The 26,369-nt window shown below is 31.9% G+C and overlaps 2 protein-coding genes across 2 annotated transcripts; both read left to right on the top strand.

Annotated features, from left to right (window-relative positions):
• The first annotated feature begins 8,971 nt into the window (after positions 1-8,971).
• LOC146934462 (xyloglucan endotransglucosylase/hydrolase 2-like) lies at positions 8,972-10,319 on the top strand. The gene is made up of 3 exons (XM_085706358.1): positions 8,972-9,320; positions 9,457-9,650; positions 9,762-10,319. The coding sequence occupies exons 1-3, from the start codon at positions 9,042-9,044 to the stop codon at positions 10,138-10,140; spliced, it is 852 nt and encodes a 283-aa protein (XP_085562484.1). The 5' UTR covers positions 8,972-9,041; the 3' UTR covers positions 10,141-10,319.
• A 2,711-nt stretch (positions 10,320-13,030) lies between these two features.
• LOC146934463 (mitochondrial-processing peptidase subunit alpha-like) lies at positions 13,031-20,277 on the top strand. Its single transcript, XM_085706360.1, has 13 exons — positions 13,031-13,137; positions 13,428-13,682; positions 13,831-14,127; positions 15,264-15,431; positions 15,558-15,725; positions 15,831-15,911; positions 16,067-16,133; positions 16,417-16,514; positions 19,117-19,189; positions 19,290-19,360; positions 19,557-19,606; positions 19,728-19,840; positions 19,924-20,277. Exons 1-13 carry the CDS (start codon positions 13,099-13,101, stop codon positions 19,974-19,976), a joined length of 1,533 nt encoding a protein of 510 aa, XP_085562486.1. The 5' UTR covers positions 13,031-13,098; the 3' UTR covers positions 19,977-20,277.
• Positions 20,278-26,369: the final 6,092 nt, after the last annotated feature.

Genomic DNA, 26,369 nt, shown 5'->3' on the forward strand with positions numbered 1-26,369 from the left:
AATAACTGGATCCTAAAATTATGTCAGATTATTCATTATACAATTGATTTAATTATAATGTTATGAGTAGTCTCATTTTATTGTTTTACAAAAGATGCAAAATCATGTTAGCATTTAATTGTAATATTAATTGTCTAATTCAACGTATTTATTGGTTTTCTTTGATTGTGTTTTTTCCATGATGTTAGAGGTTGTTGGTACAAACTCGGACAAAGAAGAAAAAAATTAATTTTTTTTTATAAAAAAAAATTAATCTAACAACTAACCTCTCTATTAACAAAAGCCTTTCCATATTTCAAAAGTACACATGTCATCTTAAATTTCTAAAGAGTATTAATTATTTCTTCGTGTCATAAAAAACGTATAGCTAAAAAAAACGTATGTTTTAAAATAGAGATTACGGGTATTTTAAAAAAAATGTATGGCTAATATTTGAGTCTGATATTGAGAGGAAAACAATATCACGTGGTTGATTTCAAATCATGTAGCTAAAAAGCAATGTGAGGAAAATCATTTTAACTATTGTTTTAATTTACGAAAAAAAATCATACATAATTATTTATTTTTTTATAAGCACAGAGGTATGGAGGACATCAAGATGAATCCACAGTATCCCAACTAGATTGACACACTGCACAAACATCCATCGTCTGCCGCCTACTCCATATATATTATACATAGAGAAATTCTTACATGAACTCTCACCTAACACGTCATTCTTACACCCAACCAATTAAAATTCAACACCTCAGTAAAATAATTAAAAAAATAAATTAAAATCAGGTTTTTTTTCCTTATTATTTCTGACGTTTTCTCTTTATCCTCTCCCCACTTTCTTTAACTGCTCAGCACCACCACCCCCTAACTGATTTTAATTTATTTTTTTAATTATTTTAATGAGGTGTTGGGTTTTAATTGGTTGGGTGTAAGAATGACGTGTTATGTGTGAGTTCACTTAGGTTAACCAATCAAATTTTATTAAATCATCACCTTTTATTATTTAAACTAATTCCAATGTAAGATGTGTCATTTTTATATAATAAGTCAATCAAATGGCATGCTTTTGTATATTTGCATCATATTCTAAGTTATTACAAACATCATCACATAATTTCCTATTTTGTACATTATTGAACACGTAATTGTTTTTTTTTTAAGAATGAACACGTAAATTATTTTTCTCTACTCTTTATATAATAATCATTTTTCTTACTTCAAATCAAAAATATATGTGACATCTTCACATTCTCCATCTTATTTGATGTTTTTTTATTTGTTTAGTTTATGTAATTTATAAAATATGAAATGACTAAAAGAGAATACTACAAAAAAATCTCACTTTAATTTGACGTGATATACATGGAACTTTTGTTCAAAAAAATTGCATTTATAATCAATTATCATTGATTAAGTACTGTTAGGTGGAGAAAAATGTCTTGATCATTTTTTTCAACCAATCAAATCAAACCATATATCCTTTGTTTTAATTTGTAACTGGTCAGAGTTAAGCAAATCATCATAAGTTTTTATATGTTGAATTGTACATTACACAAGTGAACCAATAAAATTATAGCATAGTACCAATTTTTAATATGTAAATCAATTAGAGTATAACATGCGTCACTTTTTATGTTGTGAGCCAATTAAACATTTTAGAATTAACCAATTTCGCATCATATTTTTTATTTGTTTAAAATGTAACTTTCTTCCATTATTTTCCTATATATTGTATATGTTTCTTTCATCATTTTCACATGCATATTTCTTCCAAAGAATGTTGTCAAACTCCAAAAAAATGTCATTACACCAAGATCCGATAACTTCTCTGAGATCAATTCGGTCATAGAATCATGAAGCAAAGTTGTTCGAATCATTCATGCTTGGTTCGTTCATGATGTCATCTGTGACACACATCCGTTCTATCTAAATATGGTTCTTATGGATGCATCAATATGTATATTATGAATGTAATTTTATTTTCACTTTTTAAATTATTCAAATTTTTGAATTTTTATTTGAAATAATTTTTATATTTATTAAAAAAAATTAAGCAAATGGAATCAAAAAACTAACAAACCAGTTCATCATAAAGTTCAGAGTTATAAGAGAGTCTGCAATGGGTTGGATCATTATATTTGGTTAAAAGAAACCCTAAAAAATGATATTGACACCACATCTTCATCAAAAAAACTTAAGACATTAGGTATATTGGTCATCTTACTTACATGTTGCTCAATATCTACTCTTGCATCTAATATAAAAGTTTAACTCACACATGACAAATTAATATCTCTCCATTAAATGTGAGACTCTCTGTGTCTATGATATGGTGAAATAGCCGAATAAGATGTCAGTACAACATGGTAAAAAAGTAAGAAGACGAAAGAAATGATGAGGGAAGATAGTAAGTTACAAAAGATGTTTTGCTCTTTTCTTTCACGAGGGAAATAAATGACGAGGGAAGAGAAAGTAAATTACAAAAAAAGAAAGAAGACGAAAGAAATGATGAGGGAAGATAGTAAGTTACCGGTAATTTTATGAGTTTGTTGAAGAAGTTAAAAATTATTGAATAATTATGCTACCATAAAATTAGACTCATTAAGAAAATGTCACGTCAATTATAAATGTCTAATAAGCATATATTTTATCAACTCAACATAATACATATTTTATCAAATTTCATATTGACACCGCATTTTCATTTAAATTCTTAAGATCCATGTATGTGGATAATCTCACTTATATATTATTCAACATCTACTCTTTCATCTATTGTATAAGTTTTACTCAAATTTGACACATTAACATCTCACCCTCAAGTGTGTGACTCTCCGCGTCTTTAATTATGTGACATAGTCAAATAAGGTTAAACGAAGGCACAACATGGTCAAAAAGGTGATTTGATTGTAATCGAATTGAGGGAGGTTTATGTTCTTTTCTTTCGTGAAAAGAGAAAATGAAAACTAGAAAAAGAAAGAAGATGAAAAATATATTTGAGATTGAGAAATATGTCTAATGAAAAAGAAACTTTAGATTGAGTGAATTGTTGGTGATTTTATGGGTATCTTGAAGGAGTTTAAGATTTATGGGTTATTAATTTACCGAAAAATTAGACACAATTAAAAAAATGTTTGAACATTTAAAAATGTTTAATAAACGCGTATTTTGTCAACTCAGCATAGCACATCAACGTTTTTATTTGGTTAAATTCTAACAAAGATCATAATCGAAAGAATTTGAAATAATAGAAATTGGTTAAAAAATGTTGTATTAAAACGGATGGCACCAAAAAAAATAAATTGGATATAAGAATTAAACAAATGAAATATAAAAACTAACCAAACCGTTTCGTAATGTTCAGAGTTCCGAGGGAGCCTACAATGGATTGTATCATCACATTAGGTTAAGAGCAACCACACAAATGAGATTGACACCACATCGTCACCTAAAACCTTAAGACATTAGTTATATTGATCATATCATTCATACAATTCTCAACAACTACTATTGCATCCAAATAATGTCAAATAAAGTCAGACCGAGGCACAACTTGGTAAAAAAAGGTGAGTTGGTAGCGGTTTCATAGATAAATGTTTTTGTTAATTTTTTTTTGAGGGATTGTTCATTTATTTCATGAAAAGATAAAAAGTAAATTAAAAAAAAAGAAAGAAAAATAAAAAGAAATTAAAACATGAGAGGGAAATGATAAGGAAAAAAAATTAAGGAATGTTAGTTTCATTCGCGAGAGTATAGGAAATAGTTGTTGATGGTAATTTTACAGATTTGTTGAAGGAGTTGGAGATTATTGGTATTTATCCTACCAAAATAGTATACTTATTAAAGAAAAAATGCCACATCAATTCAAATTGTAAAATAAACATGTATTTTGTCAACTCAGTAGAACACATTTACACTTTTCCATCGTCAGATCCTGCCAAAGAACAAAAGTGAAACAATTTGAAATAACATAGATTAAATAATATTTTTTTGCATGGAAGCGAATGACATCCAGAAACTAAAATTTAAACAAATCCCAAAAACTAACAAAATAATTTATCATAATGTTAAGAGTTCCATTAGAGACTATTGGGTTGCATAATCATATCAGGCTAATAGCAACTACACAACTGAATCATATTAGGCTAAAAACAACTACACAATTGAGATTGACATCACATCTTCACCCAAAATTTTAAGACATTAGGTGTATGGGTCATATCATTTATATGTAGTTCAACATCTACTCCTACATACACTGGAATTTAAATCACTTGATACATTCACATCTCTTTGTTAAATGTCAGACTATATGTGTTCGTGATCCACCACAAAGATCCACGCCCGTGCACTCTCTCACAATGTTAAATTGAGATATCATACAACTGTTAGGCCTTCTGAAGGACCAATCACTGGTGTGAATCGACACATTTGAGAAAGTTCAACCACACATGTGAGAATGATACCACATTTTCATCCAAAATATTAAAACTTAAGTATGAGTTTTTTCATTTATTTGTTGTATATATTTAGCTTGAACTGCATTTGATATATCAAAATATTCTCTCTCTTAAGGATGACAAAATTCTAGCCCGTGCTTGGCACGGGTTTCCATATTAGTAAATAAATAAATGAAACTCAAACAGGTGGCGCCAAATTGTTTGTCCGTTGAAGGAGCGAGAAGTTGCAGTAGATAGATAGGAATTTTCACCACCAAATTAAAAAAATAATTATTTGAGCACAACTTCAAATAATTTTCTTTAAAAAAAACTTTCTTTTCGATAATGTTTTTCAATAACAGTTATTTTCTTCTTGTTTTTTTTTTTGGTACAAAGTTATTTTCTTCTTTGGTTAGATAGAGTCGTAATATTTGTACATTTACATTATGATAATTTTTGTGATAACTTTTTTTTTACTACTTTTAAGACAAATAATGAAGAGGGAAAAAAAATTAAAACACAATTTTTTTGGTAGATAGACGAAATGACAAAGTCATTATAAACTCACACACAAATGTAGGTGTCGGGGTTCGAACCCCGGTCATGACGTTCGACCTAACAATTTCAGCATTTTACCAGTTGAGCTAGGACTTGCAGACTAAAACACAATTTAAGTATGAAAGATAATATTATCATGGACAGATATGGATGAACTATTTCATGTGACTTGTAATACTTTACTTGACTGACTATTAAGATATGACCCAACACTGGTTTGACTGTTCAAGTCAAGCTAGCTCAGCTCGTCCTCTCTCAACACTTGTTTGACTGCTCAAGTCAGGTCAGCTCAGCTCGTCATCTCTCAACACTGGTTTGATTGTTCAAGTCAGGCCAGCCAGCTCAGCTATACCCTTCAGCACGCTCAGCTCTACCCTTCAACATGCTCAGCTCAACTCTACCTTTCAGCATGCTCAGCTTAGCTCTACTATTCAGCATGTCCAGCTCAGCTTGAGCCTTCAGCATGCCTAGCTCGGCTCTAGTCTTGCTCACGTTACTGTCCAATTGAAAGTTGTGGTCCTCATAAGAATTGTTTCATTGTGTGCCACGTGTCGTGTACGGACAAGTGACGTAAGCTGCACTTGCTCCAACTCCACGTGTCGTGTGTGGAGGAGATGCATAGAGAAGGAGTAGTCAATTCTGCTAATGTTTCACATTCTAACTTTTAATGTTTCTACTAATCTTTAAGATATAAACGCTTTTAAGGTAGCTAAATATATATTATTAGGATAATTAAATATAAAATACACTTTTTTTAAGGGGAAATCTAAAATATACTTAATTATTAAAAAAAAAATCATATTCCTTTGTCTCCGTTATAATAGTAATGCTGATATTGATGCATGGCCAAATGTAAAATAAAAAGTTGGATTTATAGGAGCGTGGTTTTTGAAAAGTTCTGCTGCATATGGATGGATTTTTGGTAACTATCTACCAAATTATGCACCCCTCGTGCTTTTTTTTTGTTAGATAACATAGTGACTAGAATTTACCTTATAAGGTGAATAAGTGGGGGTGTCTGGGGTTCAAACTTGACCCCTGCATATAATAATGTATTGTCCTATCAATTGAAATATGCTCACGGGACCACCTCGTACTTTAACTGTAGTTCTTTTAGCAATTAATAAAAACTTGCCTATTAAAATAAGGGTCATGGTATGCGACACATCTTAACATTTCCCTTAAAATAATTGTATTATATTGAAGAAAAAGTATAAAGGCATGAACCCACTCAATTTATTAGTTAGATAGATAGATAAATTCACGAAAAGAGATATAAGGTCACGTTCAATATCGACGGCGCAAAAACAATGAATCACACGGACTTGATGAAGCATCCAGAAAATGTAGACAAAGAAGCTTTTATTTACAATAGAAAACAATGTTTCAAAAAACTTAATTGAACAGGATTGTTCAATCCGCACTGTCTACGATTTTGTTATTTGAACAGTTCAATTGTAGTTTCATTTGATTCAAACTGCGCAAGACTGAGAGAGTAGAGCAAATATAGCATGAAGACAATGATGATGGCAACTCAATTGTCGTATTTCTTTATCCGTTATTATGTATTAATCAATATACTCTAATTTGCAAGTATTTGTGCATGTATATTAAGTGCAACCCACACAGAAAAAGGAGAGTAAGGAAGGAAAAAGCCAGGAAAGTCACACGGACATCGACATAGCACCAGAAACAAAGTTCAATTCGCGGAAAGGAGGTGCTACTTGTATTTGTCAAATCTTCGATGGCCCACAAAAGATAACTAGTTCAAAAATTGATCGATGAGAATAATCATATATTTCAATTTAGTGGCTCCTTCTGGAAAACGTTTCTCAAATCTATCTTTTTTTGTAAATGGCTATTTTTAAATGTTGCAAATGGTGATGACGTGTTCATCAAGTATATTTTTCAACTATAAAATAACAATAATGCTTAATGTCCGAGAAACCACTTCCCGAGAACATCCCGAGCTTTATGCCAGCTACCTCATTTTCGGAGTAGCACCCATGATTTGTGTGCAGGGGACAATCCAAAGGCTGGAATTCATTCATGATAAATTCGGGATGTTATTTGTCGGGAAAAATAGCATAGCTCATAAAATAAAGAGGACACCGATGTATCATAATCCTTGAGGACATTTTCTTCACCTTGATGAAACTTCATCTTCTTAATTCTTTGTGATATTTTTTTTAGAAATTTTATTCTTTGTGATAATGTGCGTTATAAAGAGAAGTTAATAGACGATAGATTGCAAAAACATACAAAAGACTCAAGAGAAGTTAGTTTATCAACAACGGTGGAAAAAGTAAAACATATGAGAGAGAGTTTCCAAAGAAAAAAAAATAGTACTTCATTGTTTTTAATTAAGGAGGAAGAATCAAGAGTTGTTTGTGGGTATTAATGCTTATATTTAGATTAATACAACATTTATTATTATTTTTTTCATTATTATACTCTTATTTATTGAATCTCATCCAACTTTACTACTTCAGTAACTACACTTAATAAGGGTATTTTAGTAAATGATACTAATTTTACCATCAAAATCAACACAATTAATCTTTTTCTTAATAATCGTGTATAAACCTTAAACGACTACTCCCCCATTCTTAATTATAAGCAAATTTGACTTTTTAGGTTCATTCAATTAATGATGTATGTGGTCCATGTTATTTGCTTATAAAAAGTCAAATTTTCTATTTGTGCCAAATTACCTGGGTATATAGGCCATGAATCTGGATTCAATGTGCTCGCAAAATTCCCTATTTATGGAGAAGTCCCTATGCGTACGACATTGGATCAAGATCTGACCGTAGAGATTTCAAAGTTAAAATTAATTTATTTAAAACATAAAAAAATCTACATCGTCTGATCTTGATTCAATGATCACCGACATGACAAAGCCTAGAGTTGGCAATTGGACTCGGGCTCGATGGGTATGCGTAATGTGTAGGGTAAAAAACCACCTTTATGGGTCCGGGCTTGGGTCCAAATAATTACCGGAAAATTTAAAAGAGTATAGGCACATGTAAGGTACTATACTGTCAACCCGCATATACATATTTATATAATATGCTAAATAATTTATTTATTTGTTGTGTATAATTAATTAATTTATTTAGCTATTTAAGCATAAACCTAACCATAAACCTAAAATTTACTTGATACAGTAACCGTTCCCTCCTACTCGTGTAAATTTTTTAGGATATTTTGAATGTCTTTTATTTGGTTAAATACTATGATTCGTACTATTTTATGGGTTGATTTGAAAATTTTTAGACCATGATTTTATTTCAATTGTCATGTTCTTATTGTCTTTTCATAGTCACGTATATATTTAAAAAAAGATAGAAAGCAAACAAAATTAAATAATACAGTATATATTTTTTAAAAAATTGACTTTTTAAATTCATTGTGTAATTAATGTATCTTGTCTAGAATATAGACAAAATACATTATTTATGCAATGAATCAAAAAAGTCAAATGTTTCTTATAAATAGGACGGGAGAGGAGTATAATTTTTGTGTGAGTATATCCAAATGATTGTGATCATCATATAATTATTCCTCAAAATCCGTAGATCGGTTCCTTCATCACATTCACATCCTGTTGGCATCAACCACCTACTTTTTGCTCCAAGACATACTAAAACGGGACCTACCGATATGTTTCATAATTAGGACGCTGTGATCATGATTGATTAGTTCAAATTCATAACGTTAGTTCTGTGCTTAAACCCAAACCATGAGTACATAGGCATAATTATTGGTTTAAAATAAAAAGGAAGGTATAAGCATAATTGAAAAAACAAGACCAAACAAAAGGTTCCAGCTTGCAAAGTTGGCACCAGCTTTTAGGAGTACTCCATTCACGCGTCTCACCACCCTACATTACATTCCCATTCCAATTTCCCTAACGTACCCTATGTCACACACACACATATATATATATAAACCCTCTTTTCTGATTCTAACACATCCTTCACATAGCAACAATTACATCAACATTTATCACTCACGCACATTTCTGTGTTCAATTAATTATTAATGGCGTCTTCTTGTATTCGCATGAACAATATGCTGATTGGAGCTATGATAGTTAGTTCCTTGATAGCTACATGCTCTGCAAATTTCTACCAAGATTTTGATCTAACATGGGGTGATCACCGTGCTAAGATATTCAACGGTGGTCAGCTTCTTTCACTTTCTCTCGACAAAGTCTCCGGCTCTGGCTTCCAGTCCAAGAAAGAGTACTTATTCGGTAGAATTGATATGCAACTCAAATTGGTTGCTGGAAACTCTGCTGGAACCGTCACTGCTTACTATGTACGTACCTTTTTTCCATCTCATTCATTCAAACTCATACACATTGATTCTTTCTTTTTCAAAAGCAACTTTAATCAACATACATAGCTTTTTCATGACATCAAAAGGTTTTACGAGCATTTTCCTTATGGTGCAGTTGTCATCACAAGGGCCAACTCACGATGAAATTGATTTTGAGTTCTTGGGAAACGTTAGCGGTGATCCTTACATTCTCCACACAAACGTGTTTTCTCAAGGCAAAGGAAACAGAGAACAACAATTCTACCTCTGGTTTGATCCCACCAAGAACTTCCACACTTACTCTATCATTTGGAAGCCCCAACATATTATGTAAGTAATCAAATTAAAACTAATATATTCATGTTCGAATAAACAACTTAGTTAAGTGCTTATAACACAAAACACTTCTAACTGAATTAACATGTTGATATATAAATACAGATTCTTGGTTGACAACATCCCAATAAGGATCTTCAAGAATGCTGAATCTATTGGTATTCCTTTCCCAAAGAACCAACCAATGAGAATATATTCAAGTCTCTGGAACGCCGATGATTGGGCTACCAGAGGTGGTTTGGTGAAAACTGATTGGTCCAAAGCACCATTTAGAGCTTACTACCGCAATTTCAAAGCTACTGAACTCTCATCTGTCTCTTCCACTTCATTCTCTGATTCTGCATTGCAGAGCAACGAGCTTGATGCTTATGGTAGAAGAAGATTGAGATGGGTTCAGAAGTATTTCATGATATATAATTACTGCAATGATCTTAAGCGATTTCCACAAGGTATTCCTGCTGAGTGTAGGCGTTCAAGGTTCTGAGAGATGATGAAGAACATATAATAGCCATCTTATTTTACAACAGTTCTGTCAAATGTATTTGTTTGTCGTTGTTTTAAGTTATTATGATTCTTTGATTTACTATCTTCCTCTATATTTTTTTGGTGTCTATTTTATGTAATACGTGATGAAATAAATCAAATTCTTTGTAACTATTTAAACTTTGTTCGTATCCAATGTGACTAAATTGAAATTTTTGATGCATATATAACTCAACCTTCATTACTTTATAACTGTGAACCTGAATACGTATTAGTGATGCAGGTGCGAAATGATAGGAATTGGGAATACGTGAATATGTGAGATTTTGTAAATTCAACATGATAAGAAAAAGATAAATGAGGAAAGTGTTATATGATGATTTGTGTAATTTTTCCTTTTACCAAATTATGTTCACTGCAGACCAAAAAAGGGAGAAAAAAATTGTGCGGGTGAAAACATCCCATTTCCCTTTTGTTTATAGGGGCTGAAATAAAAAATATCTATAGTTTTAAGAATAAAAAACTTATCTAACTCTTATTTAGGGTCCGTTTGATGGTTAGGATAAGATAGAAGCAAAATATGATATAAAACTGGATAGAGATAGGATATGAAAAGGACATGATAAACATTAATCCTATCATGTGTTTGATACGCATATGATAACAAACATGATGTCATTATAATTAAATGAAAAAATTGCTCTCATCATTAATTAAATATTGTAAAAATGACATGTTATTAATTATAATAGAAAATATATGCTATCATTATTTTAAAAATGACAATATTTTAAAAATGGCAGAATATCAAGATAATAAATAAAAAATGATATTCTAATCCCATCAGGATAATTTCTAACCCAGCCTATACTCAAGATAGAAATTACAAAGGAAAGTCAGGATAAGATAGGAAAGTGGTTTATTTTATTATATCCCTTTGGTGCATCAAACATGAGATTTAAGCAGGATATGATTAATGTATCATATGCTATCTCCCTATCCTGACCATCAAACGGACCCTAAGTGTCATAGTTTCTTTTAGAAAGCATCATATATATTAGACACATAAAGATTTTTATTCATTTAACCAATAGACATTTATAAAGAAACGATGTTGCTTTCAACAACAACAAGTGGTTAATTTGGTTTTGCACTAATCAAATTCAAACCACTTACACTTTTATTAATCAAATCTTGAGGAAGGATGATGATTCTTACATAATGCCCAAAACAACAATCAAACATTGACTTATTAGTGGATGAATCCATGCATAAAGGAGTACCTAGAACGATGACTATGACAAATATTATCTTGGGTATCCAATATTTCTACGATAAGCCTAGAATCCGAACCCAAGTTTAAGTTGTGGTCTGTTTCTTCTTAATGGGTTTAAAGTCAGGTTTCCATTGAAACAACCTTGAAAACCCTAGATTGTAATTCCCTTGAGACTTGAAAACACTTCGAACATCCTCCAAAGAGGATAAAGTGAATTCATAAAATCCATTGCCAAGAGAAATCATTCCCCACGTTTCGTTTGACTTCCAAAGGTTATGCAACATGGTTTGCAAAGCATCCGTCTTCAAAGAAGGACCACCATTCTTGGGGATCGCATGACCATATAGTTATTTTTGAAACTTTCTAATCCAACCAGGTATTCCTTTTCGGTATGTCGATAGTTATGTCTTTCCCTTAACACAAGGCCTAGGTAGCCAACTTAACGAAAAGTTACAAATCTTTGTCAATGTTTGCACAATGGTTTTCTTTTATTGTGGTTGCGATGAGGATGTTGAGGCGTGGTTGTTAGGGCAGATCGAGGAATATGCAACATGCTTAGGATGAAGAGGTAATCAAGGACAATAAGGATCACGAGCCTCCATTGAAGGTGAATCCATTATTCAGGTGAGCAACAATCTACATTGAAAATGGGATAACAAGGCATGCAACCTCTAACGAAAATCGTGAGACAGTTGAAACAATGTTGGTAAAGAAAACGCAGAATAAAATGAAAAATCTCTACAGTTCGGAACTCCAACCACAAAGAAAACCCATAATAAGTTGAAGAAGAAGGAACATGGAAGAGGGAGCAGCAGAAACGTTAAAATTGTAGAAAACTACAACCTCTGTGAGGGGATTGATAAAGTAACATCTTGTGCCAACTGGTTGACTAAAATTAGAGTTTATCTTGATAATGAGATTATAGTTTTTGATTTTTGCCCCCTTTTATTGGCTAATATCTGCTTAACAGATACAATAAGAGTATCTTTTATTAAACCCTATTTTTCTTTTCCGTCTTGTAATTTTTTTCCCATTGATAAAAAAAACAATCTCTATTTTTAAAATGTGGATTATTGATTAATTTATGTTAGTTAAAGTGTGGATAATGTGAACGATACTTAGGTGCCCATCGAATATAAGCACAATTATTAAAGTTGTTATTCATATCAAGGTCCAAATACATGTATTTTCCAAACCACAGGTAAAAGACGAGTATATAGTACCCCCCCCTCCCCCCCCCCCCCCCCAACACTCCCCACTCCCCATTGACATATCTGCACTAACAATATTGTTTTAAAACATGAGAAATGATATTTGTACAACCATTATGTGACAACTTTTAGAAAATTCTCTCTTTCATACTCACATTATGTTCTCACTCTCTCTTCCTTGTCCTCTATTGTTTTTGACCAATAAGAAAAAAGAAAATGAAGGTTGTCACAAAATTGTCATCAAATTGTTGTACAAATATCATTACTCTTAAAATATGGTGGGTGTTTTTGTAATAACAAGGAGGTGTATAAATCAAATCATGACGATGTGTGTATGTATTAGTCCATATCTGTTTTACAAAAAAGGTTAACAGTCTAATAGGTAGAAGAGTGCGATTATTCTTACTTCTTCTCCGCCCTAAAACGAATCAAACTCTGCTTACTCTCCTCTCTCTCGTTCGATTCATTCACCATGTACAGGAACGTTTCTTCACGCCTTAGAGCTTTCAGGGTTAGTACTTTTCAATTTCAAATACTTAGATCTCATCCTCCCCAAATATTTTCTATTTTTTTTTAATTCAGTTATCCCTATATACAAATTCATGAATCATTTTTGCTGATTACTGCTATATAGGATTCAATCTAGCTCGTTTATGCATTCGATATCATTTGATTAGCATGGAATATTGATTTAATTTCGTTTTTAGATTTAAAATTTATCATAAGGTTAATTGTCTAATAGTTGCTTCAAAAAAAAAAATTGTCTAATAGTTTTTTATTGTGGTTAATCAATGAGTTTAGGCTCGTTCGTGCAATAGGGTACCTGCCACTACCAGATTTGCAAGTTCAAGTTCTGTTGCCTCGAAACAATCCTCGTCTGCTTTAGGTGGTTTATTTGGATGGCTCACCGGATCATCCACTTCTTCTGTCCCACCTCTAGATTTCCCACTTCCTGGTGTTACACTTCCCGCTCCATTGCCTGATCATGTAGCGCCTGGGAAAACCGTTATTACTACGCTCCCAAATGGAGTTAAAGTCGCCTCTGAAACATCACCGGTATGAATTAACTGTTGGTCATTATGTATTACTCTTTCTGTTCCACGATCACTGTCGCATTTGTCAAATATATTTGTCCAAAACAGATTGTCACTTTTAGTTTCTAATTAGTTTAAAAGTATTGACACACATTATTATTGCTATTCAGTCTCCTGCTGCTTCAATAGGTCTATATGTAGACTGTGGTTCAATCTATGAGACCCCATTAACTTTTGGGGCTACACATTTGCTCGAACGGATGGCCTTCAAGACCACTGTAAACAGGAGTCATTTTCGTGTGGTTCGGGAGGTGGAGGCAATTGGTGGCAATGTGCAGGCCTCAGCTTCTAGAGAGCAAATGGGTTACACTTTTGATGCTTTGAAGACCTATGTTCCTGAAATGGTGGAGTTGCTTGTTGATATTGTGAGGAACCCTGCGTTTCTTGATTGGGAGGTCAATGAGCAGGTACCTTTCATGAATCTTTATGAGGACATCTAGAATGTTTTTACTGATTGTTTAGTGCACAACTCAGAGTATTGCTGTTGGAACTGGAAAGTGTAAGTCGTCTTGAGGTGTCGACCCCAAAATGCCAAAAGACAGTAGGCCAAACCCATTGCTTTAAGGAAAAATTGTTTAATTAGTAATCATCACATAGATAAGAGTTGAATGCAACATTGGAAGTTTGTCATGAGAAAATATTAAAAGCAGAAAGTAATCTTCCATGATTCTAAGAGATATATTAGAAAATTGATAGAGACTTTAGTTTTAGTTAGCATGAACATAAATGAAACGTAGCTATAGGAGGCCCCAAAAGAATCTACATGAATGCATGTGTGATAGTAAAACCTAATGGGGACTGGAAAGTTGAATTAAAGCGATAAAATAATTATAACTGAAAAACTAGTGAGCTTTTATGCTATCTTTTTTTATAAATAAGTGATGTTTAGCAGTGTGTTTCAGTCGAGATGAAACTGCCTTTGTCAGCCATATTTTGTCCCGGTGTTTTCTTGCTTAATTGGTCCAGCTGTTTTATATAGCCTCCTGACTACTGTCATACTACATCAAAAAGTCACAATTCCTATTTGTGTGTTTATGTGATGGTGTTGTTGGGTTTTATTTGGTCTTCAAATATATATCTCCTGTCTCAAATTACCCTTTAGTTTGATTACCCCATAGATGGGCGCCTCATGTACCGTGGTTTAAACTTTAAATGGTGATAGTTATTCTTTGGCTTGCCTTATTGAACCACGGTACCTGGAGCTAGTTCTACTGGTTTAAACATATATTGTGATTGAATTTATATGTTATAATCAACATACTATTTTGCGTTGAAAAAAAAGCTGTATGTAATAAGTCAATCAACTTAGATACTCTATAACTTTATCGGATTTATATATTTAATTTTAATTGCTTTATATAACGATGGAAAGCTGCTGTCAATATTAGTTTATTAGAATATGTTAGTAAGCAAGCATGGTTCATATGGGTGGTGTTGTATAAAAGGTTGACAGATTTATAGTGACTCTGCACCTTCCTGATGCTTAACATTTGTCACGACCTTTTGATTTTTCTGCTGTTATTAATACCACAATTTTATGTAGCTTCTGAAAGTGAAGGCTGAGATTGGTGAAGCTTCCAAAAACCCTCAAGACTTGCTATTGGAGGCAATTCATTCTGCTGGTTTTTCTGGTGCCTTGGCTAATCCTCTTTTAGCTTCAGAATCAGCAGTAAATAGACTAAATGGCACACTTCTCGAAGAATTTGTTGCTGTAAGTCGTCAATGACACAAAGTTGATGTTTATGTATAATATAGTTTTAGTTCTCTCTCAAAAATCTATTTTTTAACTGTTCTTTAATAACTTCATAATGAGACATCTAATTTTGTAAAATATCAGGAAAATTATACTGCACCTCGAATAGTACTTGCAGCTTCTGGTGTTGAGCATGAGGAATTGTTATCCATTGCCGAACCTCTTTTGTCCGATTTACCCAGTGTTCCACGTCCTGAAGAGCCAAAATCAGTATACACAGGTGGTGATTATCGTTGTCAAAGTGAAACAGGGGTATGCATTAGAAAAATATATTTTTCTTTGTATTTCTGTTTATATCTCTATTTTTTCAGTTAGGGCTCCAGCATTTGTCAAGTCTAACATTCCTTTAATTGCCAGAGGACCCATTTTGCTCTGGCATTTGAACTTCCTGGCGGCTGGCATAACTTGAAGGATGCTATGGTTTTGACCGTTCTTCAGGTCTTGATTATCTTTTATTTGTCTTCTTTTCCATTTTGTATGGTGGCTTGAAATAGGTTCAAGAATGGACTGTTCAGTTAGCTCCTAAAATATGTTTATATTTATTATAGTTTCTATTAAGTCAGCATTTGACTTTATTATCTTACATAATTCAGATGCTATTGGGAGGCGGTGGATCATTCTCAGCTGGTGGGCCTGGTAAAGGGATGTATTCGCGGCTGTGTAAGTTATCTTAATGTATTCAGTCTTTTCTGGCTCTTTAGTTGAAGCTTCGAGCATAGATTTAAACTACTAATGCCATTTTTAAAAAAAAAAATTAAGCTACTTGAGCCTAGTTAGTCAGTTACATATAAAAGTCCCGTATATGACTCCATATTATTTGTGACGGTTTGGATTTTACATAGAACTTTTGCAACTAAGAATCATATTGCCCCCTAAGAAATATAAAATATGTATTATTTTGTAAAAATTGTCACCTTAACATCCTTGTTTTTATTACTTGCAGATCTTCGTGTTCTGAACGAGTATCCACAAGTTCATTCGATATCGGCATTCAACAATATTTACAATAATACCGGCATTTTTGGTATCCAAGTCACAACAGTAAGTCCCTTTGAATCTTACCCATATTGGAGATATTGGAATTTTTATGTTGGCCAATGTTTATAGGTAATGTAACTAAGGAATAAGGAAACTTTAAGTAAACCCTTAAAGCAGACCATAACCCTGACTTCAATGTGTCTAGGAGTCCTTAGATAATTCATCAATCGCTTAAAATTCAAGTTCCCTCAAATCACAAGTATTGATGATTAACAAATATTGATGCCTTAGTGTGTATGTTGGCTTTGGTAGGTTTATGGTAATGCTTGTACATATTTGTGTTGTCTTCAGCTTATTATCCGTGGTTCATTTATTTAGATTAAGACATACTGTAAATCACTAAGATAAATATATACAATTATTCATATTTTTGTTACAATTATATAGTGTATAGGAGCTGGACCCAAGCTGTTCAGGTTATCCGCTCTCATATGAAACTTGAGGGACTCTGTTTTTCGTAGACGTAGATCAAGTCATCTTTTTTGCCTAAAAAAGTAAATAGGGACATCTGTTCTGGTGCTATTTTATCAGAGATATTACTGAAATATTTATAATGAAGTATGGAAGAAATGGTTATTTGTCTGTTTTTAATTGATATTTAATTAGTTTTGTGTTTTAAGTGTTGTTCAATTGATCACAACAGCTTGTGATCCTTCTATGAATACTGTCACAAATCTGTGTTTATTCATTGTTACAATTATTCTATTGACATTTGTCGCATGTAATGCTGCTTTCTTTGCCTTGGTTGGAATTATTTTATTTTTGCATGTATCACTAATATTTAAAGGAAAATGATAATTAAGAAATAAAAGGGCAACCCGGTGCACTAGAGCTCCTGCATATGCAGGGTCCGGGAAGGGGTCCCACCATTTGGTGTATTGTACACAGCCTTACCCTATTTTACACAAGAGGTAAAATGATAATTAAGAAATACAGGCAAATAAATCAAAATTGGAATTTTTCATTGAAAAGTGTAGCATTTAAGGTTACAATTACATTCAATGACATACCTTTCAATAAAAATTGATGTTTTTATACTTCTAAATCGGTGATCCTAGAGCACTTGTTAACATGACAAAAAATATAATGGCTTATTTTTTACTCTTTTGGTCCCTTTGATTTTGATTATGTGTGATTTTGGCACTTTGGTTTTGGTCCCAAGAGCACTACTGACTGAAAACTAAGCCTTGATTTTTCTTGTTTTTCTTTCACGTCTTATCTTATTTTTCATTTAAACATCTGGGTCTTGGTAATAGATTTGAGATATGAAATAGTTTTAAAAGATTAAAAGTACAAAACATTATTTGCAAATTTGATAAAACTTGAAAAAAATTAGGATGTGAGATTAGGGTTTAAAGAAATTTTAATTGGTGGGTTTTGAGTAAAATGTTCAAAACAATTTAATCAATCAAATTTGTGGAACTATGAGTAATTGTGAGAATTTGAGAGATGAATAAATGGAGAATGATGAAGGTATTGGGAAAAACCCAAGTCCCACATCGGATAGATAAGACTCTTGAGAAGAGTATATAAAGAGGAGGCAATCCTCACCTTACAAGCCGGTTTTGTAAGGATGAGTTAGGCCCCAAATTTCAACATGGTATCAGAGCTGCCTAAACCTATTCACGCACCAAGCCCAAAGAGTGCTGAGGGGGGGTGTATTGGGAAAAACCCAAGTCCCACATCGGATAGATAAGACTCTTGAGAAGAGAATATAAAGAGGAGGCAATCCTCACCTTACAAGCCGGTTTTGTAAGGATGAGTTAGGCCCCAAATTTCAACAGAAGGGATTGTTGTAACAATTAAAAATTTGAGGGACTAAAAATACAATTAAGTTAAGCCAAAAATATAATAGAAACTATGCACACAAGTTATGTGACAAATGAAAATGCTATGCATAAATCTTTGCATAGCCTGATATGACCAATTGAAAAAATATAGTGTGTGCACTTTTTTTAGTAGGTAAAACGTGGGAAGGTGGTCCCCGTGAGTTTATCTCAATTGGTAGGGACAATGCATTGTAATATGCATGTGCCGGGGTTTGAACCCCGTACACTCCATTTATTCACCTTTAAGAGGTGAATTTCTAGCCACTAAGCTACTTGATAAAAAAAAAAAAAGTGGGAAGGTAGAAAGTCTCCGTTGGAATTTGAGGGACCTTTTCTGTACATGAACGAGAATCTTTTCAACATAAGTTATTAATAACCATGTGAAAATTAACACTATTTATTTTTTACCTTATATTTTTATCCTGTCACCGAAGTTTTTTCTTGTCCAAAATTTGATCCTTTCTGTATGTATTAAACCGAACATATTAGACAATAGATTTCAACTAATATTCTTTTAGTGGAAACCTTCCATCATATCTGTAACTAACAAACTAACTGCTATGTTTAGTTAGGGCAATTAAGGGACTCTTCCCTTTGATCAGTGTAACAAACATGATTGTTTTTTTATTTCATGGTGAAATTGTCTGAAACCATTGAGCTTGTATATCCATCTGATGTCTGCGATCTATTCTCTAGATAATCACCGTCTGCAGAGTCTTTTATTAGCATTTATTAACTTTTTATCATCAATGACCTTATTCTCATTTATATATTAGGGTTCAGATTTTGTGTCAAAAGCCATTGATATTGCAGCTAATGAGATTCTCACAGTTGCCACTTCTGGACAAGGTACATTGTTATAGTCGTTGACTAGTATTTTTCGTCTTGATTATCACGTTTAAATTGGTAGCCTTCCAGTCACATTAAGTCTTTTGGCTTTCGTTTGCAGTTGATCAGGTACAACTAGATCGTGCCAAACAAGCTACGAAATCTGCCATTTTGATGAATTTGGAATCCAGAGTATGTAAATCCATCTCAAATGAATGTTTACTTGGAAACTATTACTGCGAAAAATTTGTTTTTCATTTAAACTCTATTTTCTTTTCTTATCGAGCTTTCATTATTATTATTGTTGTTGTTGTTGTTGTTGTTGTTGTTTTGATACTTCTTTTTATTTATTACTATCTGATTCGTACGGTACTTGATGTGTTTTCAGATGGTTGTTTCAGAAGATATAGGAAGACAAGTTTTGACATATGGTGAAAGGTACTGCTTCTAAATGTCATTTCAAAAAGTACTTGGAAGCTATTAATTTTTGTATAAATTTCAATTGTTGCATATGCTTGAAAAGTTTTATTGTTTGTAACCAAAAATTGTCCTTACTCAGGAAACCTGTGGAAGATTTTTTGAAAGCAGTGGACGAAGTAACTTTGAAGGACATTGCTTCAATTTCTCAAAAACTCATTTCGTCACCTCTCACAATGGCATCATATGGAGATGGTAATTTGATTTATTTATTTTTAAAGAAAAACTATGATTTTTTTATGTCTTGTGTTGTAACATTGTCTCTTTATGCTTTGCAGTTTTATACGTTCCAAGCTACGAATCAGTGAGCAGTAAGTTCCGTTCAAAATGAGACTGTAGACTGTTTTTTATGCATCATATCGATTCTTCTTGTACGACTAAAAAATGTATAATTAAGTCAAAATCTTATATATCCTTCTTGTTGTCAATAAATTTATGAATGTGCGCAGAAAACATCTGCGTACATTTTGTTATTTTTTGGTACACAATCATTAAATTTCATTTGGATGTTTTCTAAGCTGAGCAATGCTGCATTATATTCGGACTGAAAATTCCATGTACGACCATGTCATATTTATTGATCAATATGTTGAGTTAAATAAATATATATATGGATGAATGTATTTTGCTTACATTTTTTTTAGCCTTTATGATTCTTATTTTAGAAGAGTAGTGATATTTGTTCAACTATCTTGTAACAACTTTTAGGACAACATTCAATTTTCCTCTTCTTTTGAGACAAAAACAATAGAGAGAGAGTAAGAACACAATTAGAGTATGAGATAGTTGTCTTAAAATATTTGCATGATTATCATTTTAAAAAGGCTTAATTGCATGTTTGGTCCCTTTTGTTTATTTTAGTTTTCAAGTTGGTCCCTTATGTTTTGAAAGTTTCAAGTTGGTCTCATACGTTTATTTTAGTTTTCAAGTTGGTCCCTTACGTTTTGAAAGTTTCAAGTTAGTCCCTTATGTTTATTTTAGTTTTCAAGTTGGTCCCTTATGTTTATTTTAGTTTTCAAGTTGGTCCCTTATGTTTATTTTAGTTTTCAAGTTGGTCCCTTATGTTTTGGACCGACTTGAAAAACTAAAATAAACATAAGGGACCAACTTGAAAACTAAAATAAACATAAGGGACCAACTTGAAACTTTCAAAACGTAAGGGACCAATTTGAAAACTTTTAAAACGTAAGGGACCAACTTGAAACTTTCAAAACGTAAGGGACCAACTTGAAAACTAAAATAAACATAAGGGACCAAACATGCAATTAAGCCTTTTAAAAATAGAAGTATCAAAAGTATTTAAGTAATTAAAGTTTTAGAAATTATGAAACTCAGTCAAAATAAAGATATAAAAATAGGAAATTAAAATAAGTTTCAGTCAAAATAAAGAAAATAAAAATAGGAAATTAAAATAAGTTTTGTATGGGTTTCACCCTTGAAATGATTTTACAAATTTATCAACATTTGATTCTAAATAGAAAAGGCTTGTTTTTTTTACAAACCTTTATTTGTTAGAAAAGGTTGTTTATTTTTACAAGAATTCTGCTCTTTACCCAAATGGTTTCGCTCATTCCCAAAGTAAAAGTTGAAAATGCCCTTACGTGACTTAACATGCGCTAGTGTATTATGTACTTATGTTAAGTCACGCTACGTGACTTAACATGCGTTAGTGTATTATGAGCGTGACTTAAGTCACGCACCACTGAGCACTAGCGCGACTTAACATGCGTTAGTGGCTTAAGTCACGCACCACTGACCATTGATATTTTATATTTATTATTTTTGTTTCTTTATTTTTGTTATTTGTTGTATTTATTTTACGATTGCGTATTGAATTAATAAATTCGAATAAAGTAAATAAATGAATTTGAATAAATTCAGTGTGAATTTGAATAAAAATTGTGTATTGAATAAATTCGAATAAAGGTTACGTTACATTACATAAACAACATGTATGTCAACTATATATGTTCATAAATATGTCCTATAATTACATTACATTACATTCGAGAATGCATCTTCCAACTACAACAATTGTCTTACCTTTGAATGGGGTAAATTCAAACTAGCCAAACAACAGGACTCAAGCATTTCGCCCGGCATTCATGTTTTTCCTTTGAAAAGAATAAATTATTGTTAGGCTTGCTTCAGTTGATGGTATTCAAGTGCCAACGAAATGAGGTTCATTCCTTGACACTTCAATACCTTCATCTAAACCAGCCTAACAAGAATTTAATCTTTTCAAAGGAAAAACATGAATGTCGGGAGAATGCTGAGGACCTAGCGTTTGGCCAGTTTGAATTACCCTATGAAGCCCGGATACGTAGTGCGATACTGGTATGATACGATACTGGTACGCGAATACGCAAAATTTTTAAAATTTAGGATACGATACGACTAAGATACGTTAACAAAATATTTATATTAAAATTTATATGCGTGTAAAATACTTAAAAAAACATTGATTACTCATACTATATAATCATAAAAGTTACAATTTACAAAAAAAATAAAAAAAATACATATGATCAAAATAAAAAATGTAAAGTTTTTGTATAAATCATATTCTATTTTCATTCATATGTTAGGATATCAACAAATGTATCAATAAAAGAACTCAAAACAAAGTTTGTTTAATGTTGATTGATTAAATCTCCCCTCTCTCGTTACTTTCATCCACCAAAAGCATAATATTTAATTTGTTAATTGAAAAGTAATTATAGTGATTCGTATCTTAAATTTTCACAACACAATCTCATTTTTATACACTTCATTTTTTTTGGATACGTCTGTGTGAAGTATCTTATAAGTATCTGTGTGTATCCGTCGAGTATCTTTTAAGTATCCGATAAAATATATATTTTAAATTAAAATAATTAATTCCGATACTTCTGAGATACGGTATCCGGAGTATCCTCGGAGTATCGGTATCCAATACGTATCCGACACGGGTACGGCACCATTTTGGAGTATCCGGGCTTCATAGGAATTACCCCATTTCAGAGGTAAGATAATTGCTATAGTTGGAAGGTGCATTCCCTACCTAATCACGATCTTCTGGCGGAATCAGACTCTTGATAATATCTTCAGTTGATCTCAGCAACGTCGCCCGCATATCGATCCACTGGAACATACTGTGCTCCCAAAACATGCTCGCCACATTTTCGTCGTTCTTTAACTCCACCCAAGTGAATGATACCCTCCCCTCGTCGAGCGTCGGATGTTTATACCGGACGTATTCCACCCTCCTTGTGTCTCTGGGGTTGAGTGCTTGGTTGAATTCATTCAGTTGATCCTTGAGACTTCTTAACGTTACATCAATGCACCTAACCTTTAACCTCTGAGGTTCTCCGCCGTTGAATTCTGCATGAACGTCGATCCATCCGGCCATTGCTTCAAATCTACACAATTAGAAATTAAACACAGTCAATGAAAAACTCATTCAAACATTTCATCAAACACTTGGAGTGCAAATTATACATAAACCCTAAAAATTATAACTACAACATAAACATGCAAACATCTAAATAATTAAGCAATATTACTCATTTGCATGTAACATTGTATCATATCTTGCAAAAAAGAAAATAACCAAAATTTAAACAAACCCTAAATCTAAAAAAATCTAATCTAAGTGTAAAAAATCTAACATAATCATGCAAACATCTAAACATCATAACAATTCAACACTATAAGTCATTTGCATGTAACATTCTATCATTTCTTGTAAAAAAAATTAAAATTTTAACAAAACAATAAACCTAACAAATTCTAGATTAAGTGAAAAAATCTATCATACCAACATAATTTTAGTGAAAGCTTACTTGTTCTTGTTGTTGGAGTGTTGTTTGATTTGAAATTGAAGGAATTTTGGAGTTGGGTAATTTGAGAGAAAATTAAGATTTGTATGTGTGTTGTTTGAAAATGAGGCAGAATGAGGCTCTGCCTGGCTTATAACTGGTGTAGGTTAACTCACGCTACGTGAGTTAACATGCGTAAGGGCATTTTCGACTTTTACTTTGGGAATGAGCGAAAAGAGCAGAATTCTTTTTACAAACCTATATTTGTAATTGCAACCAGCAAATATTCTCATTTCTTACATACTCATCATTAGATAACACTAAATTTTGTTTTGTTGTGAGGAATAATAACCTAGTTCAAGATAGAGTTTGTGCAAAAAGAAAGAATAAAAAAGGATAGGAAAAGAGAGGAATACAAAAGAATAGATGAAGACAACTAAAATATCAAATATATTGCGGGTGTCATGACTTCAAAACTTATATTTAACACATGTGACGGAAAAATCAATTATGTATGATTTATCAAATATTTAAAATTAATTTTTTAATTTAACCTTAATGTTATATTAATCATGAACATTTAGATGAGATAAAACGAGTTTCTTCTAGTCTAATCAAGGTTCTGAGTTTAAATTCCGCCTTGAGCATGCAACAATATTAAAACTCTTAGGAAGAGTATTCCGCTTTTTTGGATCTTACAAGATCAAAGAATTAGTTTGATTTACGTAAAATAAATTGTAACACTTAAATTTTTAAAGAGTATTTATGTTTGATTTCTAATCTGAACAATATTTATTTTATTTTTCTTATTTCCCGACTGAATTTCAGATTTTCAAAGCTTCTTTACTTTAAAAATTGGATGCTTATCTCCTGACTGATTTTTAGATTTTCAAAGTCTCTTTACTATTACTATGAAAATTGGATGAATAAGATCAAACCTTAAACTTTTATCCAACTTTTAAAATTTAAATATCAATACTATGACATGTATAAGAATTTTAAAAAAATATACATGTTGATCAGGAAAAAAAAACTCATTTTTAAATAGTGACAAAATTTTAAAATATTCAAACGAAGTAAAAAAAAAAAAAAAGAGTATCAAATGTTAAGAAAGAATCGAGGTAAGAGTATTTGAACTAGGAGGAAGGCTAGCAACACATATTTTAACACACCAAATTATATGCGTCCCATATAAATTTGGTGGATCATATGTGAATTTTAACCAATCAAAAATGTGTGATGAAAATTGTATGCTAAAACACATGTTGCTGACATTTCTTTTGAATTAAACTATAACCGTACAATCTCCATGTCTATTTAATATTTTAACTCTATGTAATCTTTTTTTTTGCCAGTGTGTTGGATCATCAAACAAAAAAGCTTCATTGTGCAAGCTCTACTAAATGATCAAATTTTTCATCCATTTTTTTGAGGGGAACCTTTTCATCCAATTGCTCGTTCTCTTTCTATTATAATATTAATACTTTTTTATCTCATTGAAATCAACAAATTAACTAACTTATTTAACCATCCATTGTCATTTTTTTTAAGTCATTGCTTAATTTTGTGTTAAGTAGCCTAAAAATTCATTCATAAAGTGAACAAGTAGATAATCTGATGTTCAAACTCCGACCCTGCATAATCCATATCGATTGAGCTAAATTCTTTCTAATATAGAAGAAAAAACATAGTTATTGCATTAAAAAAATTAGACGAAAAAACAATAAAAAAAATTAGACAAAAACAATCAATGTACTTATATTTTTTTGGTGGTGGTCGGGGTTTGAACCCCATACCTTGCATATATTATACATTGTCCATATCAACTGAGCTAAGCTCACGACAATGTACTTATATTTAAATACAAGGAATAGTATTGAATGCATTAAAAAAACTAGACAAAAAAAATCAATGTACTTATGTTTATATATAAGGAGTAGAATTAATTTGGTTTCAACATTGATTTATCTTACGAAAATTTGCACATCTAAACAAATTTATGTGTGTAGGTAAAGTAAAAAGCATCATTATTGTTGCTGGAAATATATTATACTATTTTCCCACCCAATATATCTAAGGGACTACCTCTTAATAACAAAAAATAAAAGAGTCTAAGGGACTAAGAATTCTTCTTGTTTTTCCTAAAACTTATTCTCAAGCTGTCCAAATGGTCAAAACAACATTTTGACGAGTAAAATTGAAGAAAGCTATAAATAATCAATAAACACATCAACATCATTCTTTTCCATCTTTAAAAAAAACACAATTCTTTATCATATTATCAATGGGCATACCCACTAATGTACTTGCCAATTATTTTCATTCTTTTGGAGTCATCGATAGATAGTTCTTGACCATTAATTGCCCAGTCACATATTCGTGGATGAGAAACCCAAATCAAATCATTATACTATCTCATTAAAAGAAAAAAGAAATTACCAAGTTGAGTGCTCGATCACAATGTGGTAGTAAAATTTTCAAGACCTTTCACCCAATAAAGAATTACACTTCACAAGGAACGTTGAAAAGATGAACAGACCAAAATAAGTGGATAATTTTTCACATGTCCATGCCTTTTCTATATTTGTCCTTTTCAGAAATTTCTTACCCATTTTCAACATTTGCGCTTACTAATAACCATAGACTTAATCATATGAGATGGGAAATGAGATCATGTTGTTTCCTTGACAAAATTATTAGAAGTTCTCAACCAAAGCTAGAGAAGTATACATGATTTCTTTCCCTAAAAAAAAGTATGATTTTTTAGTTATAATGAAAACCGAAAACAACTTGAGAGTTTTGTAAGATTTTGTTTGATTTCATAGTTAGATGTGGCATTTTGGGTGCACACTATCAAACTATGAGTCTAGCAAGAAGTCTTTTAAGACTTTTTTAATCACTAACACAAAAAGTTGAAATAACAA

Source organism: Medicago sativa, chromosome 4 (assembly GCF_051527215.1).
Source record: "Medicago sativa cultivar Bolivia chromosome 4, Bolivia_mono, whole genome shotgun sequence".
Lineage (NCBI taxonomy): Eukaryota > Viridiplantae > Streptophyta > Magnoliopsida > Fabales > Fabaceae > Medicago > Medicago sativa.